We start from the raw sequence: 21,759 nt of genomic DNA, 5'->3' as shown, positions 1-21,759 counted from the left end.
TTTCTCCTGCTTTGTTTAGAATAATATTATGACATCCATAACGCAGTTCTAATCGGAAAATGGGAATTGAAGAACTCACCTTGGTGATGCTATTTTTTTTTTTTTTTTACCAAAGATAGGAGATTCGAACCCGCAACCTCTTAATTGAGTATGGGAAGACTATGCCATTTGAGCTATTACTCCTTGACACCTTGGTGATGCTATTACAGATAATAATAATAGTATGAATGAGAATTTTCATCGACATAAGACAAAATATATTAATAGACATATTCATTATTTCAAAAATGATTTGAATGCTTGAATTTGATGAAATTATTATATCTGCCTAGTAGTTAGAATTTCAATTTAACTCTTAAAATTCGTTGATATTATAATTTTAAATAAAGAAATTAGTTTTAAAAATTTATACTAAATTTGACGAATTTACGATTTAAATTTTGTTGAAATTTTATATTTTACATACTTAATTTACTTTTTTAATTTTACATAAAATTTTAATTTTCTCTACATTATTACAGGACATCAAAATTAGATACAAATAATTTTTCTTTTTATCGTGAATTTTATTACCGAAGTTCTAATATTACGGAGACTTGAAAATTCCACGTGTCATAAATATGGGGATTACACGTTCCTTTTGCATGGATGCAAAACTCGTGTGTTATAAAACTGGTAAAAGCAGAAGAAAACAGAGTAATGGATAGAGAGTGTAGAACACCGCAATTAGCAGTTACTTCAAATAACAGTTTTAAGTGTCACACTGAAATGGCGCCATAAGCTGCCACGTACGTAACCACCTTATTCATATATAACCGCATAAGGTGCCACATCGTCCTCCTCCTCCTCCTCCTTCTTCTTCTTCTTCCTTCGAGAATGAACCCTCACAGTCTATTGGCTTCTGCTGGAATAAACATAGGGTTAGCAATCATAATCATTTCAGTGTTCTCCGTTCTCAAGAAACAGCCTTCAAATTCTTCAATTTACTACGCTCGCACTCTCTCTCGCCGCCAAAACCTCCCTCTCCACTCCCGCCGCTTCCTCCCTTCTGTTTCCTGGGTTTCACGCGCCTTCCGCCTCACCGAGGACCAGATCCTCTCCGATCACGGCCTCGACGCTCTCGTCATCCTCAGGCTCTTCAAGTTCGGGTAACTAACTAACTCGCTCGCTCAAAATGATTAGTATTTTTGGTTAGCAGTGTAGAATTTTGTTGAAGTTAGATGTTTTTGCTAATTTGTTGTTACTTGCTCTGGTTCATAATGACTGGGAATTTGGATAAAGTGATACGTTAAAAATTTCAGTAAATTTGAATTGATGGATTTATTATCTTGAGGAAGAGTTTATTTGGCTCTTTGATGTTAGGATTAAGACAAAAGTTGATATGGTTTATGGTGTTTGCTGAAAGATCACAAATCTATAGGGTAATTATGCTTGTTCATTCTTCAGTTTCAGTTTGTTGAAGACGTATGTTTTGTTTGTAATTAAGCAGTAGTCAAAGAATTATATGAGATTGACACACTCGATTGTAATCCAACAATACTAGATAGTCTCAAATGGAACTTTTTTCTTAGTCCAATCAGTATAAGAAGACTCCATTTTCAGCAAGTATTGAGACATGAATGAATTGTCGAAGAAAGAAAAGTAGAGGTAAAAAGGAGAAGAGTAGTCAAAGACTCATGATGGAAGTAAACTTACTCTTAAGACTTGCTTTAAATTTTTACTTTAAGTGGGGTCATGAAACATCCGATGAGTTTGAGCTTCAACCATTTTGTATGTAGCATGCAGCTCTCTCACCAAATTTCCATCTTTTGTCCCCCTAAAATATATGACTGAATTTTAATACTTTTCTTGGGGGTTTGCACTTTGCAGTATTAAATTCTTTTCAGTATGTTCCCTTGTTGGGTTGGTGGTACTTCTCCCTATCAATTATGGTGAAAAGGAGCCCTCAGATAAGAGTTACTATACAACGGATTTGTTTACAATATCTAATGTCAGCAGAGGTTCTGAAAGGTGAGACTGTCCTGGAATCTTGCTCACATAAGCTACCTTTTAAAAAAAAAAATTTTTTTTGTCTGAAACATTGATACTTTGTTTCTGGAAAATGGGCATAGTAATTATTTGTCTATGTTAATGCAGAGAATAGTGCTCAACTCATGTTTATTGTAATGAAGTCAAATCACAGTTGTTAGAATATACGTGGGTCTGTAGAAGAGAAGATAATAATGATGATGAATATAGAGCATTCAAAGATTGCTAATGCAAATTGCATTTGACTGAATGAACCATTTTTTTAACTTAATTTTTACCTGAAAATGAAATATATTCATCAAGTTACCCTAATCTGTAACTCTGCCATTCATGCTTTGATGAATGTGTAGGAGAAATGCCTTATTAAGATAGATAATTCTCACTTATTGCTTCATTTTATATATGTCTCTTTGTGTATACCTTCTTATGAGTTCCCACATAAGGCAATGAGTCATTATATTAGCAATTCTATTACAGATTTTTAATATTTCCGTCTTGCTCTTATTAATATACAATGCCTTTAAACTGATCTCTTTTCATGATTTTTTTTTAACAGGCTTTGGGTGCATTTTTCATGCTTGTGTTTTATATCTTTCTATGGGATGTACCTGTTGTATAAGGTGAATTTCTCACAGCTTGATATCTTTTGGCGGTGTTGTCAAAACACACTTGTTGGAAGCATTTATTGCTTCTTACAAACAATAATTATCAAAGAGAAGTGCAGTTGATCTTAAAGTATTGGAATAGCCATATTGTTTAGTAAATTTATTCAATATAATATTGATATTACCTTTATGCATTATTCCATCTCCAGGAATTTGATGACATTTTGATTCAAAGGATTCAGCAACTTCAAAATATAAAACATAGACCTGACCAATTTACTATCATAGTTCGTGAAATTCCATTTTGCACAGAACACCAGGCTCGTGACTGTTCTGTCGATCATTTCTTCTCCAAACACTATCCAAGTACTTACTATTCTTTTCAAATGGTGTATGGTACTCAAGATCTTCAGGAGTTGGTGGTAAGAGCTATTTGCATTTCTGAGAGATATACCCCTTCAAAAAACATCATGTGCTATCCCACTACAACTCAGAATTATCATCATAGTATAATTTGGTGTGCAATGAGACTTATGAGAGTGTAGTCAATCTCTGCATGCTAATTTTGAAAATTGGATAACAAGTTTGTCAATGATGAGATGCTCTTATATCCTAGTCATATTTAATATTGGATGGAAATGTGTAGAATACAATAATTCTGAACAGTTTGAAATTCTTCTGGACTGTTTCCCTTTCAATTTTGACTTTAAGCATATAGGCAGCTAAAATGGCTTTGATAGATAGTTTTCCAATCAAACTTCCCTTGACATTCATATGATTGAAGTTCTATTTATATAACTTGGAAAAGGTTAGCAGCTTTTTCAAACAAAATCCATGTTTGAATTTAGTAAAACAGCAAGTATTTATATTTGGCTAAGAGTTCAAAGGTGCCAAAATGGAATTTGTTGATGCTAAACTGTAAATGGTAGTATTATATCCTGTATTTAGCATAAAGCAAATTTGCATTGATGTTTAATCAACTTATTTATGATTTTCTTATATTTTTTAGTTGCATAATTTTTTAATGGCCACTACAACTTTCTAATGGTATATTTATAAATGTATTCATTGTCCTGAAAGCATTTTTCAGATTTAATAGACCCGAGTTTAAGATGAGGAAAAAAAGTATCCTACTTTTTTGGAGTCATGGTAGAATTAATTTCTTTTTATTATATTCATAAATGCATCAAAGAATACAAATTTAGTTTATATTTCTGTAGCTCGCAATGGATTCTCTCACAGATATTATCAAATGTAGAACCAGGCAAAATCTCTTGCAAGGCAAATAGAGGATTCGAAAGAGACTTCCATGGCCAAGAAACCTAAGAATAAGTTGCCCCTCTTGGATGCATTACAACAAGAGACTTCAAAAGTAGATTTGCTTGAGGAAAAGCTTCAAGCTCTTTGTCACACGATTCCCAAGATGCAATGCAAAGACATGATCAAGAAAAAGGTATGTGTTTAATTATAGTTGTTTGAAAAGCTTTAGTTGATGTTCGTATAAAACACACAGTCTTATGAATATTATTTTGAGCAGATGTCTTTGGCTATTTATTTCTGTAAAAATGGTAACAAATGAACCAATTACCACGCTTTATCTAATGTATTAGGAGTTGCCAGCTGCTTTTGTTACATTCAAGTCCCGTTCGGGTGCTGCTACTGCAGCTGAGTTGCAACAGCATTCACATCCACTTCTCTGGATTACTGAAAAGGCCCCAGAACCAAGGGATGTTTCATGGAGAAATCTGAGAATATCGTACAGAGCAGTGCCACTTTATAGACTTGGCGTTCTTATCGCAGCATCACTGCTTACGGTTTTCTTTGCCATACCAGTTACTGCTGTTCAAGGAATAGCCAAATATGAGAAGCTGAAGAAATGGTTTCCTCCAGCCATGGTTATGCAGTTGATGTGAGAATCTTACAGTTATGCCTGCCACTTCTATAATTAATAACTATAAGTGATTGGGTCATACTTCTGTTTCCAGTTAGTTAAATGTCAGTGATCAACCTATTGCATGCAATTTTTTTCCTCCATTCACCATATTTTCGGTAATTTCAAAAGCAGTTATGACAATAGAGAAATTCTATGTTTCTCTGTAATGAGATAGGTGATGAGGTACGGATATTGAACATATTTTTATGTACTAGGTCTTAGCAATGGACGATTAAGTTTCTTTGAATTATTAACCCCACAGTTGAATTGGATAATCTCTAAAATAAATAGTGGAACTTCTACCTCTTAATTCCTCCGTTTTTGTTGCATTAATATGCTGATCACTTTTTCTTTTTAAATGTTCAAGTTTACTTCGTTTTTTTGTTTATTTTTTATTTTTTAATCTATGATCTACAGAATTGTCCTAACTATTTTTGGCTTATCCAACAACATATTTGAATCTTGAGAAATTTTGCTAAATGCTTCCAAAATCTGTAGAGATACAAATCATAAAAATCCAGATTCAATATGTAACTAAAGCACCGCTTGAAAGACATGTTAGAAAGACTGAAAGCTTCATTATTAGTAATTAATTAATCATTATCTAGTACAGAATATAAAGTGTTTAATTACTTATCTTTTTTCTGACATACTGTTCATTCTTTAGACCAGGAGTAAGCTCCATATTGACAGGATATCTTCCAAGTGTCGTACTCAAAGTATTCATATATATTGTGCCATTTGCGATGTTTGCTATGGCTAAAGTATCTGGATGTATTTCAAAAAGCAAGGAGGAGATCAAAGCCTGCAACATGGTTTTCTACTTTCTTGTTGGAAATGTGTTCTTCCTCAGTGTGTTATCAGGATCACTTCTTGATGAAATTGGACTATTTCTCAGTCACCCTAAAGATCTTCCTAGTCATCTTGCCAGAGCTGTCGCTGCCCAAGTACGATGTTTTCATTTTGTTAGTGCTGACATGATCTCTGTATGTTTCTTGGTTGTATATCTTTCTTTGATAATATTTTACAGGAATCTGGAAGCTATAAAGAATTTTGCATATTTGGCACACTACACTTTCAAGAATTAGCTTTTACTTTCTATATCATTTTATATATAATTAGTGATAGGGCAGAATGATGTCATTTGACTTGGATCAATTTAGCTGACTCCGTGGAGTGGGACAAGGCTTTGTTGTTGTTTTTTTTTTCAATTTTTACTATTTTTATTTTGATGAACCTGGTAATGATTTTGACTTCTGCTGTTTGTTCCAGGCTGATTTCTTTGTGACATACATCTTAACAGATGGTTTGTCAGGGTTTTCCTTGGAACTTCTCCAGCCTGGCTTACTGATTTGGGATACTTTAAGATCTTGTACACGTGGCTATCAACGAGAACAAAATCCTTATCTCTATTCATTGCCCTACTTCAGAATCATCCCTTTGGTCTCTCTCTCAGTACTAATTGGGATAGTGTATGCAGTGGTGGCACCATTGTTGCTCCCATTTCTTATCGTTTACTTTTGTCTAGGCTATGTTGTTTATATCAACCAGGTGAGTTTCTCAGCATCTTTATTAGAAAAATGCTATTTGGCATGAATATGAAAACATAGGAAGGTTTGATAGTTGATACTTTTTGTGGAAAAGCTGCTTCCACTGTTTTCTATTTATGATTTCTTTTCTTGTCCTTTTGATTTAAAGCATAGTTATACTCTATTCATCAATGAAGTTTTCTACTGAAAAGCAATGAAACTGCTTTATCTTTGTTTTTTCCCCTCCTTATAAGAATGTGTGGTCTATCTGGCTCCCCTTTTTCCTAAACCAAAGTTTGAGATGTTGGATGAATGATGTACATCAATGTTTCTTCTTTTGGTATTTTCACCATTTCATGTTTGGGAATGGACAAATTCCAATGAAAATATATATAGTATCCACCAGGCATTGCTCATTTGTACATTTTACTAATGTTGTTTTACTTTGCAGATTCAACATGTATATGAAACAACATATGAAACATGCGGACAATATTGGCCATACATTCATCACTATATTCTCCTGGCAATCATTCTCATGCAGATTACCATGATTGGTATATTTGGACTGAAGTCAAAGCCAGCCGCTTCTATAGCATCGATTCCACTTCTTTTGTTCACTCTGATGTTTAATGAGTATTGCAAGATGCGCTTTCTCCCTTCCTTTCACCATTATTCTCTCAAGGTGAGCTCAACAGCTAGAAACATATTATCTGTTCTCATTCTAAGGACTTAATGGATGCATGCAGTGAGTGAGAAACACATGGTGGTAAATGTTTACAAAGTAGTGTGTGATGGATTTACCATCTGCTGTCTTCTCTGTTACATATCTGTGCAATATCTTACCAAGGCTGTATTTACTTCTACCACTAGGATGCTGTTGAAAACGATGAACTTGATGAGGAGAGTGGCCAGTTGATGTTCCACTATGAGAACGCATTTAATGCATACTGTCCACCAGGCCTACGACCAGTGAATTTTACGGCATCAGAATCTAGCTCCACACCATTAGTTTCTCCATGATCTTAGATTGCTTCATTGATCTGGTGAAAAACTATAAGCTTTTTCTGTAGGCAAGATACATCCTCACGAGTCATAAGGTTTATGACACCAACAGAGAGATATATGATTGGATATATTCACTGTATGTTTTGGTTGGGAGGAAATTTCATTGATGAGCTTTGTGTAATTTTACATGTCAAATTCATCTATGGAAATTTCCATCCCGTTTTTATCCCCAACTAAACATACCCTTAAAGTAAGGATGTATCAAAGGAATGTATAAACTAGCAAGAAGCATCCCCTGTTACTCATTCACTGCGAGAATATAATCAATACCATTAGCTAGTTTTTTCTTTTGGGTGATCTTCCATTTTATTTATTTATGCATTTGACTTTCATATTCACATGCAGTGGCTTGTGCAATCCAACTGTGCTTTCCACAAGACCACAAGTCTTAAGTGCTTGCCAAAATAATTTTGGGTAATGATGATTGCCATTTATCTCTTCAAGTATAATTATTTTCTGAACATTTTGGTAACTAAATAAGCAAAAAAGTACATTTTCCAAATTTTTATTAGAGAATAAGATGGGGAATATAATATTCAATTATATATATATATATATATATATATATATATATATATATATATATATATATATATATATATATATTGGCCAATATCAAGATGGCACAGATTATGTTCTTTCGCTTACATTCAAAAAATGGCACTAAATACTTAACAGTAGAACTGCTAGATTCTTCATTTTGAAAGAGAAGCCTCTTTTATGATTGCATCCCAATAAGCATCATCCCATTGGTCTCTGTAATTGTCTTTCATGCTGAATACACTTTTAATGCTCTCTACATACATTCTCTCCTTCCAATCCTCCACAGGAGGCAATCCTGCTTCTGCAGCTAGCCAATTGCAGTACTCAACCTACATGGTACAAAATGCAAATGGGTAAAGGGAAATCATAACTTAATTTTCATCATTCATTCATACGGAACATTTAGGTGGATTGTTATCCATATATCATAAAGTGACATTAGCATTTAATTCATTATGATAAAGAGAAATGATGGGTGATAAAATTATTCTAGACCAATATATGCCAAAATCACTCTTCATTCAAATTCTAGAGTTTTCAAAGACCAACAATAGATGTCAAAATCACATGTTCCTAAAACTATTGCTTTGCAGAATCTATAATCTATATGGGATTTAATGATTTTGGGACTGTCACAGACAAACAAGATCAAGAGAAAGAGAAAGAGAAAAACCTCTTTGAAATGCAAGTGGTGAGTGGTGTGCTTGGGATACCCATTTTTCTCCATCCATTGATAGTATTCTTCAACAGAAGTCATCATTTCCTTTTCAGATGGTAACTGAACTTTCCCAGATAAAACACGAGCTACCCACTTGCATTGTAAATCCGTCATTTGGAAGATGATATCCTGAAACCACATCCAAGCTCAACAGAATTTAGAAGTACAGCTATGGTACATTTTTAAGCACACTAAATTTGGTAAGACTCATAACACACAGATTGCTTATTGGTTATTTCTTTAATCTTCAAAATTAAAATGATGTACAAACAATAAAACAACATGGCAAATGTTTTGATTAAAAAATTAGAGTTCAATTTGGTGTAAAACGTTAAAACGTTTTATTCAATCATTCCATTACATCTGTTTTTTGGATAACTATTTACGTGGTTAATATAAGAAAGTTCAATTTTAGTATACTGATAGTGTAACATAGTCGTTTAATCACATTATTTTTAGGAAAAGAGAGAGAAGGAAAGTGTTTGAACTTTGAACAGTGAAATCATTCTGTCCTCTTCTCTCCTCTCCCTTTCCCTTTATGAGATACCAATTTGCGAAGGCAACATATTATCATGAGAAATTGGTGAACATCAAATTGCAGCCATGATAGCTTGCAACACAAGAAAACTAGTTACCAGTTACCTTCTCAGTTAGACCGATAAAAGAGAGGGAGGGAGCCAATGAAGGAGGGAATACATGCTTGTATAATGGTCCAACACGATTATCTTCAATGGTAACTATTCCATTTGTTTCAAGAAATGGAAAGTGATACGTGTATCTGTCAAAATCATGCATTAACTTCGAGAATGAAAACACACACAATAAAAGGAGTTATAATTCATCACTCAAAAGATAGTTGGAGTATAATTCATCATGCTTGTATAATCCATTAACTATTCCATTTCATTCATCAGTCACCAAATTAGATTCTAAAAGTTATAATTCAATACAGCTGTAATGGAAACATAAGCAATATAAAAAACAAAAAAAAAAAAAAAAGCAAAAAAGCTTGGAGTATTGTTCCAAAACAATGCTAAGATTGAAAACTGTGATCCATTTTTAAGTTTTTTTTCCTTGTTTTCCAGAACAACTACCTTAAACAATAAACAGTTTTTCAAACAGGACAAGTTTTAGAGTTGAAAGATTTTCTTGAAAACACAAAACTAACAAGATAAGCATCCTTCAAAAAGATCATAACACAAACCCGGTGCAGTAGAACATAACATCTGCATGAATAGAGGATCCATCCTCAAATGCTACCAAACTCTCTTCGGTTACATATTTTACCTGCAATTAGATTATTGAAGTAAGAAATTTATTTCTACTGAATTCAACTAACAAAATATACTGGAAATGCAAATAGAAAATAAAAACAGAAATCAATAAGACAAGACATGTTCTTAGCGTACCATTTTATGCTGCCATATGTTATCATGATTTGGCACTTTCATAACCATAACTTCTGGACTTCTAGATGCTACATGAACCTCTTTAGCTACTTTTGCAACATCTCTTGAGATGTCAAAAGCACTCGCTGCAAATCCAATTATAACTACTACCTGTGTTAAGGGCCAAATACCAATATTCAGCACTCGTTTGCTTTGATGCAAAACTATCACTTAGAATTTGAAGGGTTGTCACTAATTTTTTTTTGGTTGTTTACGGTCCTTGACCCATCAAGTCAAGGACTAATCCGTCGCCGGATATGAATACCATTTAAGGGTCTGTCGCTGTCCAATGGGTTGCTGTATGTACAAATAAGGATTCGAAATCCCGACACTTGCTTAAGCTGATGACTTAGGGCTTGTTTGGATGAGCTTTTAAGAAAAGATCTTTTTTCGAGTTATCTTTTTATAAAAGATCTTATAGAGAAGTAAAAGTAATTTTATGTTTGGATATCTCATGTAAAAAGGTCTTTTTATTAATCAATTATGTTTGAGTATAACAATATAAAAGTACTTTTTTGTTTATTTATTACATGAAAAATATCTTTTTTCTAAGGAAAAAAAAGATCTTTTAAAAAAAGATATAAATTATAACTTCTCAAAAAAGATTTTTTTTTTATTTTACTAGTGCTTTTACTTTTACTACTAGAAATTTGCCAAACACGTTAAAAAATAAAAAAAAAGATATTTTTTCATTGAAAAAATATCTTTTTTTAACAAAATAATAGCGCCCAAACATGCACTTAGGTGACCACTCAACTAACCCAAGTTGGTTAAGGGTTGTCACTAACTAAAAAATTTGTAGTGCACACAGGGAAAGGAAAAAAGAAGTGTTTTTTAATGATTCTTAGAACACTACCTTATCTCGAAATGTTTCGGGTACTCTGTAGTTGTGACTATGTATCTGATATCCAGGCCATTTTTCAATCCCTGCAGCACAGTACAAAATGAGGAACCAATGATGAATCTTATAAGTATGTGGAGACATTGGTGCACCCATTGCTCAAAATCAAGTTGAAAAAATTCATAAAATGATTCATCTTTTGTTTATCAATTCAAATGTTACTTATTATTTCGAGAGTAGTAGTATAAAGATAAGTGTCAATTGGATTATAGTGTCAAAAAATAGAAAATTATATAACTAGCTAGGGTAGAAGGCTAGAACATATTGTAATGTAAGTGTGTAGCAAAAGTTTTCATTTTGTTTTTAAATAAGTTAAATTTGATACATTTGATATAGTATATAATAGTTTGTACTATTATTCAATTAAATTTACTATTTTTTTATAATTGTTTAAGTAGTAAATAAAAATAGTTATTTATATAATAATAAATAATTAAATATATGTATAAAATAGCTTTATTATATTGGAGGTACACAAAACTTAAAACTCATAAAGATATAAAAAATACTTTGTAAAAGCATCTAAAGTCAGAAAATAATGAAAATAATCTTTTGCTTTTTACATAAAAATATTGGATTCTCACGTGAAGTAAAGTAATATTATTTTGTGATAAAATATATAATTTGACTAATAAAAAAATTTATTTTAATTTAGATATTATGAATTCAAAAACACTTTACATATTATTTTTTTATTATGTTAGGTGTATACTAAAATTAACTACTAATATAAAATATATGTTAAAATATAAAATATATATTAAAAATAAATTAAACAATACATGTATTTATATACAAATACATATTGGTTAATTTTAGTAACTGAATTTGATATATAAATATCAATTTTTAATTTACTAAATATATTAATTTTTCAATTAAATCCAAAAGTGAAGTAGATATTTATTTTAAGACCGGAAAGAATTCTTTTTTTTTATGTTGTCTACTGTAGTTTTTAACCCGACATGTCAAAGATTAATTTGTCGCAGATTTAAGTTTTATGTAAGAGTTATGAAGCACGGGCACTTTCTTGATTTGTCGTGTCTCCGTGTCGGACACGATACACATCTTTCTTGATTTGTCGTGTTCTCATGTTGGACACATTTCGGACACGCGTGTCTGTGTCCAACCGTGTCTTAATAAAAATTAAAAAAAAATTTCTGGACATGTTTGGACACATACCTAAATACCATAACGTGTCAGTGTGTCCAATTTTATTTTTAACATGTATTCTTAAAATGAGTTTAAAAATAGTATATATTATTAATTATTAAATATTAAAATAAAATATATTTTAAATATTTTATATAATTAAAAAATATTAAAAATAATTAAAATATTAATTTATATTTTAATATTACTAAAATACTAAAATATTATTTCAATTTATTTAAAAGATATTTTATATTTTATATATATGCCGTGTTTTATAAGAATTTTAAATTCGTATGTTCCTTGTAGTGTCATGTTTCGTGTCCATATATCATAATTTTTGGGAGTTATCGTTAACCAATGAAATTGTTGTATTCAAATTTTGACATACTAACTTAAGTGGACGAGTAAACTGACATCTCGACCAACCTTAACAGCTCAAGTTGGTTGAAAGAATACTTAATTTACCGAACTCTTGTGTATCTGAAACAAGTGTTCCCCAATTATAACAGAGAGGAAAAACGGTTAGTAGTTATTTACCGGGAATGGTTGGTACTCTTGGTTGAGTGAAGTGACCGTTACACACAACAACCGCTTCAAACATCTCCTTACTCACCAAAACCTCCTCACTCCTCTTCGTTTTCCACTCCACCAACCACAACCCAGTTCCAACCCGCTCCACCCGAACCACCTCGCTCCCAAACCGAACCATACCGCGCAACCCGAACTCCTCTGCAAACTCATTCACGAACCGCAGCACCTCCTTGTGACCCGGGAACGTTCTCCGGTCACCGTCTTCGTCCTCCCGAAACGGATAATCCACGAACCCCATTATCTGTCTCGGCAGATTGGTCCGCAGCGACAGGTACACGCTACTGTGGACCACTTCCCGGGTTGGTTCGAGTCCAGCCGGGTCGGAGTCTATTCTCGGGTCGTAATTCCATGTGCCTCCGAGGTCGTCGCCTTTTTCAAAAACAACTACCTCGATTCCCTGGCGGTGCAGCTCGCGAGCCATTGCTAGGCCCGCGATGCCTGCGCCGACGACGGCGGTTCGGCGTGGTACGGGCATAATTTGAAATTAAATTAATGAGGATGAAAATAATGGAATTGGTGCTGAGTGAGAGAGTGTGGATATATATAGAGAGATAGAGAGTTAGAGAGGGAGTTGGTGAGGGGAAGGGACAAAAATGAGAATGAAAAAGTGATGGCGACTCCATTGATGACTCTGCTCGTGCCGTGGAAAGAGAATCACGTGACGATGGCGGAGGACTTTTATTTGAAGGTGTACAACTTAGAAATAAGGATGGATAATTACTCACGTAATTAATCTTCTAATTTGGGTGATATTATTTCCCTACCTGCTAATAAACAATGCTAAATTTCTTTTAGAGTTTAATTTTGATGTATAAAATGTTTTATTCAGTAATTATATTTGTTATTTTAGATGATGTTATTTTTTAGAAAAAAGGACAAATAGGTTATTGACCTTTTGCTCCGCGGACATTTTTCGTTCCTGATCATTGAAAAATACTTTTAAGTTCCTGACCTTCACAAAACTTGGACGAATCAGTTTCTGACGGAGGCATTTGGACGGAGGGACTGATCTGTCCAAATTTTGTGAAGGTCAGGGACTTAAAAGTATTTTTCAATGGTTAGGGACAAAAATGTCCGCGACACAAAAAGTCAGGGACTTATTTGTCTTTTTCTCTATTTTTTATTAATATAAAAAAAATTATTTTTATTAATATAATATTACATAATTAGATACATACATAAAATTATTTTATACTATAATAATGTTTTAAAATTAAATTCTTTCTGTTATGTGCACGTGCATAATTGTATACCAGCACTTTAGCTATAGTAGTATCACTATATGTTCAATGAATCTAACCTGCTGCATACACAACATTACTAATGATCAAATTTGGAATAGTATGTCACTTAAATAATCTAACAAACTAAGCATAGCCAACAAAAATTACCTTATCAAGTTTAGTTTTTCTTCTATCATTCTTTTCTTCATCTTCAATACAAATTTTATATTCTCATCCTTATAATATTCATCTATTGAAAATGATTTTATTAGGCTTTAAACTTTTTTCGTTCATTTCATCTACAAACTTCTTTTAAATAGCAGATTCTACAAAAATCATTGATCAAGCATTGTACATAATTAAGTCTGGCCTAATATCATAATTGATCATTATTTAAAAATTCTTTAAGGCCAAATTAATATTTCATATTTACATTGTCCATCAATTAAAATGATAAAGATAACACTATTTAAAACCAACTAATTTTTACATATTTAATCAAATAAAATTTCTGCAATTTAAGAAAAAGAAGCAAGAAATTAAAGTTGTCACCAACTAAAGCCAATAATCAGTCCAGCAGTAGGTACAATAGTTTGTTAAAATTTAAGGTTATTTGTATTACTATGGTTTAATATTTTTTTTTTGGTCAGAATGGTGTATTTTGGATATGTTTTTGTAGTTATAATTAGTTAAGAATTTAATGCATTGTTTGGTTTAAAGGAAATTGGGTGGAAGGAAAACGTAAGGATGGAAAATGAATGAAAAATTAACTTTTTTTTCTGTTTGGATTAAGATAGAAAATAGGAAGGAAAACATAAAAGTGGTACGGAGGCAATGGAAAATTTTTTTCTCGGACATGAGATGAAAATTGGTTAAAAAAGTATAAACAATGGTAAAAGATATATTTACCCTTTATAGAAACAATGATAAAAATACATTGATATAGTATTATTTATATATAATATAGAAAAGGATGTCAATGTAATTTCATTTAGTTATGATTTTCTTTCTTCTTACTTTTCTTTCTATCCAAACAAAAGAAAAATTTTCTCCTATTTTCTTTTCATCTATTTTCTCTTCATCCAAACAACATAAAAAAAAATCAACTTTTTCTTTCATTTTCTTTCCTTCTATTTTCTTTTTTCTCATTTTCTTTCCTTTTATTTTCCATTTTTCATCCAAACAAAATGTAAGTGTCTTATTAAAAAATTTTAGAGGTTTATTTTTTTATTTTATTATAGTGTATTGTTGACATTATATGAAAAAAATTTTCTTTAAAAATAGTTTCTTGACACATAATCAATTAAGTTACACGTAAACACAATCCATTAATTCTAAGTGGAAAGTTTCTCTTACCGGAGACCCAGAAAAAAAGTTAGTGATTAAAGACCGCATTGTCATTTTGAACAATGAGTCAGAATGAGATTTTACTCGTTTTTAAGGTTACGTTTGTTTATAGAAATAGGACACTAAATAGAGATAATGCATCTAGAGATATTGAATTAGTGTATTTTGTGTTCATCTTGATAGAAAGAACACAGACAAGGGATACAATTTATTTTTTATTTTTTCTTTCATTATTTTTGTTAATTTTTTATAATTATATTTTTTATTGTTATATTTTTTATCTCAAATTTTTTGAATAAAAAAATGAGAATAAATTGAATTTTCATAATTTTTAGTTTATCACCAAACAGAATACAAGAACACAAAATTTTGTATCTCTGCCTATTAGTGTCTTATCCTATTCTGTTGTCACAGTATCTTGTCCTGTTATTAGAAACAAACGCAGAGGGCTATTTTTTTTTTTCAAAAGTTTGGAACAGAGCCAAAAGCCCAACAGAAGTCTGAAAGGAAGCCATGGAAAAAAAAAAAAAACATAAATTTACACTTCCGGTGAAGCAGGCGGATAAAAATATAAAATCGTGGCTTCCGGTGCTCCGATTTTGGCGTGGTGGTCGGCGATGGAGTTGGCTTCTATGTTAGTTTGCCCAAAACTGAATGCTCCACTCTCTGTTCTCTATTCTTGAACTTTACAGTGCCTCCACTTTATCTTCTTCATTTATCACTCTTCTTCTGATGATGATTCGCAGAACTCCACTATTAAGCTCATCCGAGAAAATCACTCTTCTTTATCTTCACCATCGATCGGAGCTTCATTCACAAGCCAAAAAGAAGTGGAATGTCAGCTCGCTACTTAGTTTAAGTCAAGCTAGAGGTGAGAGATTTTTGAAGGGGCCTATCTAAGCTAAGTTTAAGGTATGCATGCTAAGTGTTTGATAAAATTCCTATGAGAAAGGTTTTAGTTATATAGTTAGTCGGAAAGAGGTTAAAGCTGCTTTTAGATGCCATGATATTATGTGGTTGCTGCAGAAACTTTCGGAAAGAAAACAGCTAATGTTATTCCTGCTAGATTTTTGGGAGGAAAATGTATGAGTTTCGTCTAAGAACTGAGAGATTGAGTTCTTGCTGCTGGATTGTTGATATATCCATTACAATGAATGAGATGTTATTAAAGGGGTTTTGTTGCAGCTAAGAATTTTGGACAGCAAAGAGGCTTTATTATGATGGTCCATGATGATGATTTTAGCTTAATAAGATGTTTCTGTAGCTGCCTTATGTTGTTTGGTGCTTTATATGGTTGAGGGATAAACTAGACACTTATAGGATCCACCTTATAAATTTGTAGAATTTTATAAGAGTCCTCATACTCCCTTTGAAAATTTTGAGATTCTGTCCATAATCCAGAAACATTAATGCTACTCAACCTGATCAACTTGTCTGAGACTGGGTTACCTGACACAGTTGCAAGGAGAATGACACGCTATTTTATTTTTTGATAAAACAGATTAAAAAAATGAATTAAATTATATAAGTTTAGTTCTGTTCGGTTCAACCTATTTATGAGGTGTTTTTTCATTTGACGCTAATTTCATTCATCAAGTGAATTTCTCTTGATTACAAACTGATTGTTTGAAGTGTATTTGCAGGTGATTTCGCTGTAAATTTCTGTTCATTTTTTGCTTCCCATAGCCACAAACCACTATTTCCTTTCGGAGAGACCTATTAACAATGGAGTTTGTGAGTTCTTTATGTACCCTTTCTTTTTTGCATTTTAATTGTATATGATAAAAAATTTTCCTGGGTTTTAATTTTTTGGTTTTGTTATTGTGCTTTTGTAGACATGTTTGAGCAAAGGTAGGGGATCGCACTTCCCACCATGTCACATCCTAAACTTAGGTGGAATTAAGATCCTATTGGATTGCCCACTAGACCTTTCTGCTCTCACACCATTCTCCCCGGTAACTACTGCTTTTTATGCATTGCCATCATTAGAAGAAGATAAAGTGGATGCAAACAATGATGTTGGTTCAATGGCTGTGCCTGCGAAGAGGCAGAAAATTGAAAACCAACCAGAAAATAAAACCTTAATTTTTGCTGAACCATGGTACAAGACTGTTATGAACTTGCACCTATGGAATCCCTCTTTCATTGATGTTGTACTAATCTCCAGTCCAATGGGTATTTTAGGATTGCCTTTTCTTACTCAGATGAAGGGATTCTCGGCTAAGGTAGTGCTCTTATTGCTGTGAGATTTATTTCTTGTTATTGGAGACCAGCCTTATCATCACCGATCATAGTCTCTAGATTTTATCTACCTAGTGTATTGTTTCAATTGAATAGATTTACGCAACCGAAGTATCAGCAAGACTGGGTGAGCTAGTGATGAGGGATCTTGTATCAATGCATAAGGAATTAAAACAATTCTATGGACCAACGGAAACTGATTTCCCTGTATGGCTGAGGCAGGAAGAAGTTGAGAAGATTCCTTCTGTATTGAGAGAGATAATATTGGGCAAAGATGGAACGGAGTTGGGTGGTTTGAGGCCCTTATACAGGTAATCTGCACTTCTTGTAGTCTACATTTATGATTTTAACTTGCAAAGACTGAAGATTCTTTACCCAAAACTAATGCAATATCACGGTATGAGTGATAACATTTGTGATTGATAAATTATAAATCAATGTTGTATGGATATGAAAGGGTATCAGTATGTTACATAATTGCAATTATAATTATAATTATTTGAAAGTTAAACTTATAAAGTATGTCATTTTAAACAATTCAAACACTAACTGTGTGTTCAAGAAGATCCATAATTTTTTGTTGGGTACAAATAGAAATTCCGTAAGTTTGAGTACAAAATATGACCGGCAGATATCAAGGAAGAGTAGTAGACTGAGATTGCCAAAGTTGAGATATATATTTCAATAGTTCTCGATTATTATAATTGGAAGATCATAACAATTACTTTGGACTGTGTGCATTTATATTAATGTTAATATTAATTTGTAATTTTGTATATATGAATCTTATTACCTGTTAAAGTGTTTGCATTAACAACTATTTATATCTCAAAAATTACTTCTGAAATAGATGTGGGAATATTACATTAATTGGTTCAGAGCACAAGGCAAATTTTTCCAGCAAATGTAACATGTTCCTGTGCTCAAATGTATGGGGTTGGCCACTTCAGCCCTGGCTTTTAAACTTGATTAACCTATTAGATGCTTGAGGTTGCTTATTAAAAATTTAAAAACAAGGGAGAGTTCCCCCAAACCCAACATGGGCAGAGATGAGTGGAAATAACTCTCATTAGCGACTATATCAGTTAAGGGACTATATCAGTTATTTGTTATGTGTGTTTGCAATTCTGTCTGTATTATATATATTGCTTGAGTGTTGTTAGTGCCAGTCCAGTTATTGTTTCAAGTCAAGTCAAAGCAATTTTTTGGTTCATGTTTTCATATGTGGAAATTTACAGTGAAGCTGATGTCAATGATTGTGTACTAAAGATTCAAAAACTTAAATATGCGGAGGAAGTTTGCTACAATGGCATATTAGTTATAAAAGCTTTCAGCTCTGGTGTAGAAATGGGCAGTTGTAATTGGATTCTAGATAGTCCTAAGGGAGATGTTGGTTATCTTTCAAACTCCAGCTTCATTTCTTCTCAAGTGGCGGCTTTTGATTACCAAAGTTTACAGGGGACTGATGCATTGATTTACTCTGATTTCTCAACCTTGAATTCTACCGAAGATGTTGAGGACGAGGAGAATGAATCTGTTCAACTTGCAGATAAACTGCTTATGAGGTATATGATCTTGATATTCAGATTTCCTTAAAACTACGTCATAACTAGAAACATGATTTATACTTATTTAGAAAATCAACATCTTTTAGTGAGTAATGGAAATTCCTGCTGTTAAGATTGACTTTTGTGTGGATTATTGCTACAGTTCTCATGGTTTGGTTGGACTCTACCATAACGCCAAAGAGGATTCGGAAGAAATGGAAAAGTTAGCTTTCATATGCTCTTGCGCTATAGAGTCCATAAAAGGTGGTGGTTCAGTTTTCATTCCAATCAACCAATTTGGAATTTTTCTGCAGCTTTTGGAGGAAGTTTCTAAAGCAATCGATGCTTCAGCTATGAAGGTATCCTTCCTTTAACAAGTTCTCTATTGACATTGTTGTGTTTTGTTGTAAAAAATGCTAATCCTATTCATCCACATTATTGCCTACCAGTGCACATTGTTTCAAATTTTATCGTTTTCATTGAATTTTTTTCTTGTGGTGGGATTGTGGGACAGAATGGGATGTCAATGTTAGATAACTAACTAAAATGTTTTTTGAGATTAAAGTACAGACAGTTTCTAATATAATACAAATCTGGTATCAGAATCATAGATGTCTGCTCACTAACTACTACTTTGGTTCTTTCCTCGCTGCAGGTCCCAATTTATATCATTTCTTCAGTAGCTGAAGATTTATTGGCATACCTTAACATTGTGCCAGAATGGCTTAGTAGACAGCGGCAAGAAAGGGTACAGACTGTTGGAATTATGATTTTGTTTATTGCACTTGGATATTTGTATTTAAATATTTTCGCATTTTGTTTGATTTTAATCTACTTTAATTGGTGTTACAGCTCTTTGATGGGGAACCATTGTTTGACCATGTTAAGTTATTGGAGGATAAAAAGATTCACGTGCTTCCTAATATTCACTCAGAAAAATTTTGGTAAGATTTTTTGCTTCATTCTCATTTCTCTTCAATCAATTATGCAGTTGTTTATGACTGCAATAATGTATTTCCAAACTTTGGTGTCAACTTGTAGTTGATATATGCAAAGTTGTGTGGATATTTGCAGATTCTTTTTCTTTGCTTTTCCAACTTAGTTTGAGTTTCTTCAATAGCCTCAAAAGATTGAAGAGGGTTTAATTTTAACAAATTGTGCAAAGTTATGGATAATTTTGCTGAACAACTTTTGCATGCACATTCTGACATATTTTGATGTACTACTTAGGATGCATTCACGGGAACCATGCATTGTGTTTTGTTCTCACTGGAGTCTGCGTCTCGGTCCTGTTGTTCATCTGCTTCAACGTTGGCACAAAGATCCAAAATCATTACTGATCCTTGAGGTGATATATGCTCTCCACACAGTGTATATGTTCGTTAAAGTTTCCTTCTTTTCCCGAAGTAGGAATGGCTTTGACCAATGTTTGTGATGAATTTGCTCTTGGCAGGGCGGGGTGAATCCTCAGCTAGCGCTGTTACCTTTCAAGCCAATGGCAATGAAGGTTCTTCGGTGTCACTTTCAACCTGGAATAGGGTAGGCTTTCGTCTTTAATTAGCCACTTCTTGCAATATGTAGATTCTTTTATGTCTCTCGTTGTTCTTATAAATTATTTTGCATAACATGTAGCTAAGTAACAATTTACAATTGTCATATGATGACCCAAGGAACATTGGGGAGAGAAATATTGCTAGCCATACCTGAACATATTTCTTTTCCTTTTTCAATTAAGGAATAAGATTACAGTAGCCATGTCTTCTATTTTGGTCCCTTTTCAAAATTTCACTGCTCTATAATTTCTATAATTTTCTAAATGATTCTTTATTTGATGCAGATTAAAATTTGAATTATGTATTTATCATCTTATGTATTTTCATTCCACATTGTAGATTGCATAGAGTTAGGCCCTTGTTGGAAACTTTGCAACCAAAAACTCTTCTGGTAATTTGGTCATGTTACTTATAGCTTATATGCTTTATCATAATTTTTTTCGGGATTGTAAATGTTTTAAGCTGATGATCTTGTTTTCTATTTTGCTCCTTGCTTATCCTCTAGTTCCCTGAGGAGTTCAGGTCGCATATAAGTTTTCCAAGCGAAAAGTTTTGCTCTGTTCTGTATTATGCCGAGGGCGAAACTTCAAAAGTATCGTGTAAGGACGGTTCGGAGTTAAAAATTCCGGCTACTCTGGCTTCCAACTTTTATTGGAATGCATTCAAAGAGCAGGAAATCAATCTAGCAAGACTAAATGGGGAACTCATCATTGAAAATGCCAGATATCACCTGCTGTTGGATAATACTGAAAAGAATTCCAATGGAAGAACGAATTCGGTAAGTTTTCGTAAACCAGAATTGGAAAAGCTTCTAGCAACATTTTCAAATTTTGGCATCAATGCATCAGTGGAACATCAGAAAATGAACTCCGAATCACAAATACAGTGTGTGATTCACACAGCAGATCCTTACAAAGCTGTGATTGAAATTGGAACCAGCAGTGTTGTTATTACTACTGCTGGTGAGAATGTGGCTTCCCATCTTTATAAAGCTTTAGACAGTGTATTGAAAGGTAATTGATATAATCGATTCTCTTCTTGTGCTTGTAAAATCCATGTTAATGCATGTTGTGACTGAAAATATTAATCCATGTTCTGTGTCTTTTATGTATTTTCTAAGAGTTAGGACTGAAAAAATATCTGTTTGTATTTCTTTTGTCTCCTCATTTTTGTTTTATAGATAGAATCCAAATTCCAAACGCAACTAGAGCGATGGATTCAAGAGAGATATAGACAACAAGGTGAAGATGTATTATTTAGAGTAGTTTATTAAAAATTATTAAAAAAATTAAAATATTGATAAAAATAACTTTACAACATGAAAAAGAC

At 32.8% G+C, this 21,759-nt stretch overlaps 4 protein-coding genes across 5 annotated transcripts in view; 3 read left to right on the top strand and 1 right to left on the bottom strand.

Moving 5' to 3' along the window:
* The window catches only part of LOC107622947 (G-type lectin S-receptor-like serine/threonine-protein kinase At1g34300), a 194,659-nt gene that overhangs the window by 118,679 nt on the left and 54,221 nt on the right, over window positions 1-21,759 (top strand). The gene's annotated exons all lie outside the window — the stretch shown is intronic.
* On the top strand, window positions 693-7,450 carry LOC107623570 (Early-responsive to dehydration stress protein (ERD4)). Its single transcript, XM_016325894.3, has 10 exons — window positions 693-1,148; window positions 1,870-2,010; window positions 2,585-2,648; window positions 2,843-3,055; window positions 3,892-4,086; window positions 4,244-4,542; window positions 5,234-5,513; window positions 5,839-6,117; window positions 6,547-6,780; window positions 6,969-7,450. The coding sequence occupies exons 1-10, from the start codon at window positions 877-879 to the stop codon at window positions 7,116-7,118; spliced, it is 2,127 nt and encodes a 708-aa protein (XP_016181380.1). The 5' UTR covers window positions 693-876; the 3' UTR covers window positions 7,119-7,450.
* Window positions 7,757-13,051, bottom strand: LOC107622526 (flavin-containing monooxygenase FMO GS-OX-like 2). The gene is made up of 7 exons (XM_016324456.3): window positions 12,466-13,051; window positions 10,729-10,799; window positions 9,834-9,983; window positions 9,629-9,711; window positions 9,067-9,202; window positions 8,380-8,553; window positions 7,757-8,035 (listed from the first exon to the last, which is right to left on the bottom strand). Exons 1-7 carry the CDS (start codon window positions 12,992-12,994, stop codon window positions 7,859-7,861), a joined length of 1,320 nt encoding a protein of 439 aa, XP_016179942.1. The 5' UTR covers window positions 12,995-13,051; the 3' UTR covers window positions 7,757-7,858.
* Window positions 15,584-21,572, top strand: LOC107622525 (integrator complex subunit). 2 transcript variants are annotated; one of them, XM_088486649.1, is made up of 13 exons: window positions 15,584-15,723; window positions 15,836-15,960; window positions 16,733-16,823; window positions 16,925-17,314; window positions 17,427-17,641; window positions 18,569-18,895; window positions 19,041-19,236; window positions 19,533-19,625; window positions 19,730-19,821; window positions 20,108-20,225; window positions 20,331-20,416; window positions 20,770-20,821; window positions 20,936-21,572. In XM_088486649.1, the coding sequence occupies exons 3-13, from the start codon at window positions 16,815-16,817 to the stop codon at window positions 21,449-21,451; spliced, it is 2,094 nt and encodes a 697-aa protein (XP_088342775.1). In that variant the 5' UTR covers window positions 15,584-15,723; window positions 15,836-15,960; window positions 16,733-16,814; the 3' UTR covers window positions 21,452-21,572. The 2 variants fall into 2 exon arrangements, with proteins under 2 accessions (XP_088342775.1, XP_088342773.1); XM_088486647.1 differs by lacking the exon at window positions 15,584-15,723 and having other exon boundaries at window positions 15,862-16,001.

The sequence above is a fragment of the Arachis ipaensis genome, chromosome B10 (assembly GCF_059453495.1).
Source record: "Arachis ipaensis isolate K30076 ecotype BB chromosome B10, ASM5945349v1, whole genome shotgun sequence".
Lineage (NCBI taxonomy): Eukaryota > Viridiplantae > Streptophyta > Magnoliopsida > Fabales > Fabaceae > Arachis > Arachis ipaensis.
Note: the sequence above shows the minus strand (reverse complement) of the source record. Positions and strands in the feature narration are given on the sequence as shown.

What these genes read in the sequence shown, in the direction of transcription:
- LOC107623570 (XM_016325894.3), top strand. Translation starts at nt 877, where the DNA reads ATGAACCCTCACAGTCTATTGGCTTCTGCTGGAATAAACATAGGGTTA. An exon ending in GCCATGGTTATGCAGTTGAT is followed by an intron (nt 4,543 to 5,233) that starts GTGAGAATCTTA and finishes TTCATTCTTTAG; the next exon opens with ACCAGGAGTAAGCTCCATAT. An exon ending in TTCACCATTATTCTCTCAAG is followed by an intron (nt 6,781 to 6,968) that starts GTGAGCTCAACA and finishes TTCTACCACTAG; the next exon opens with GATGCTGTTGAAAACGATGA.
- LOC107622526 (XM_016324456.3), bottom strand. Translation starts at nt 12,994, where the DNA reads ATGCCCGTACCACGCCGAACCGCCGTCGTCGGCGCAGGCATCGCGGGC. An exon ending in CCGAAACATTTCGAGATAAG is followed by an intron (nt 9,984 to 10,728) that starts GTAGTGTTCTAA and finishes CCCTTAACACAG; the next exon opens with GTAGTAGTTATAATTGGATT. An exon ending in ACCACTTGCATTTCAAAGAG is followed by an intron (nt 8,036 to 8,379) that starts GTTTTTCTCTTT and finishes TGTACCATGTAG; the next exon opens with GTTGAGTACTGCAATTGGCT.
- LOC107622525 (XM_088486649.1), top strand. An exon ending in GGTTTGAGGCCCTTATACAG is followed by an intron (nt 17,642 to 18,568) that starts GTAATCTGCACT and finishes GGAAATTTACAG; the next exon opens with TGAAGCTGATGTCAATGATT. An exon ending in GTAGACAGCGGCAAGAAAGG is followed by an intron (nt 19,626 to 19,729) that starts GTACAGACTGTT and finishes TTGGTGTTACAG; the next exon opens with CTCTTTGATGGGGAACCATT.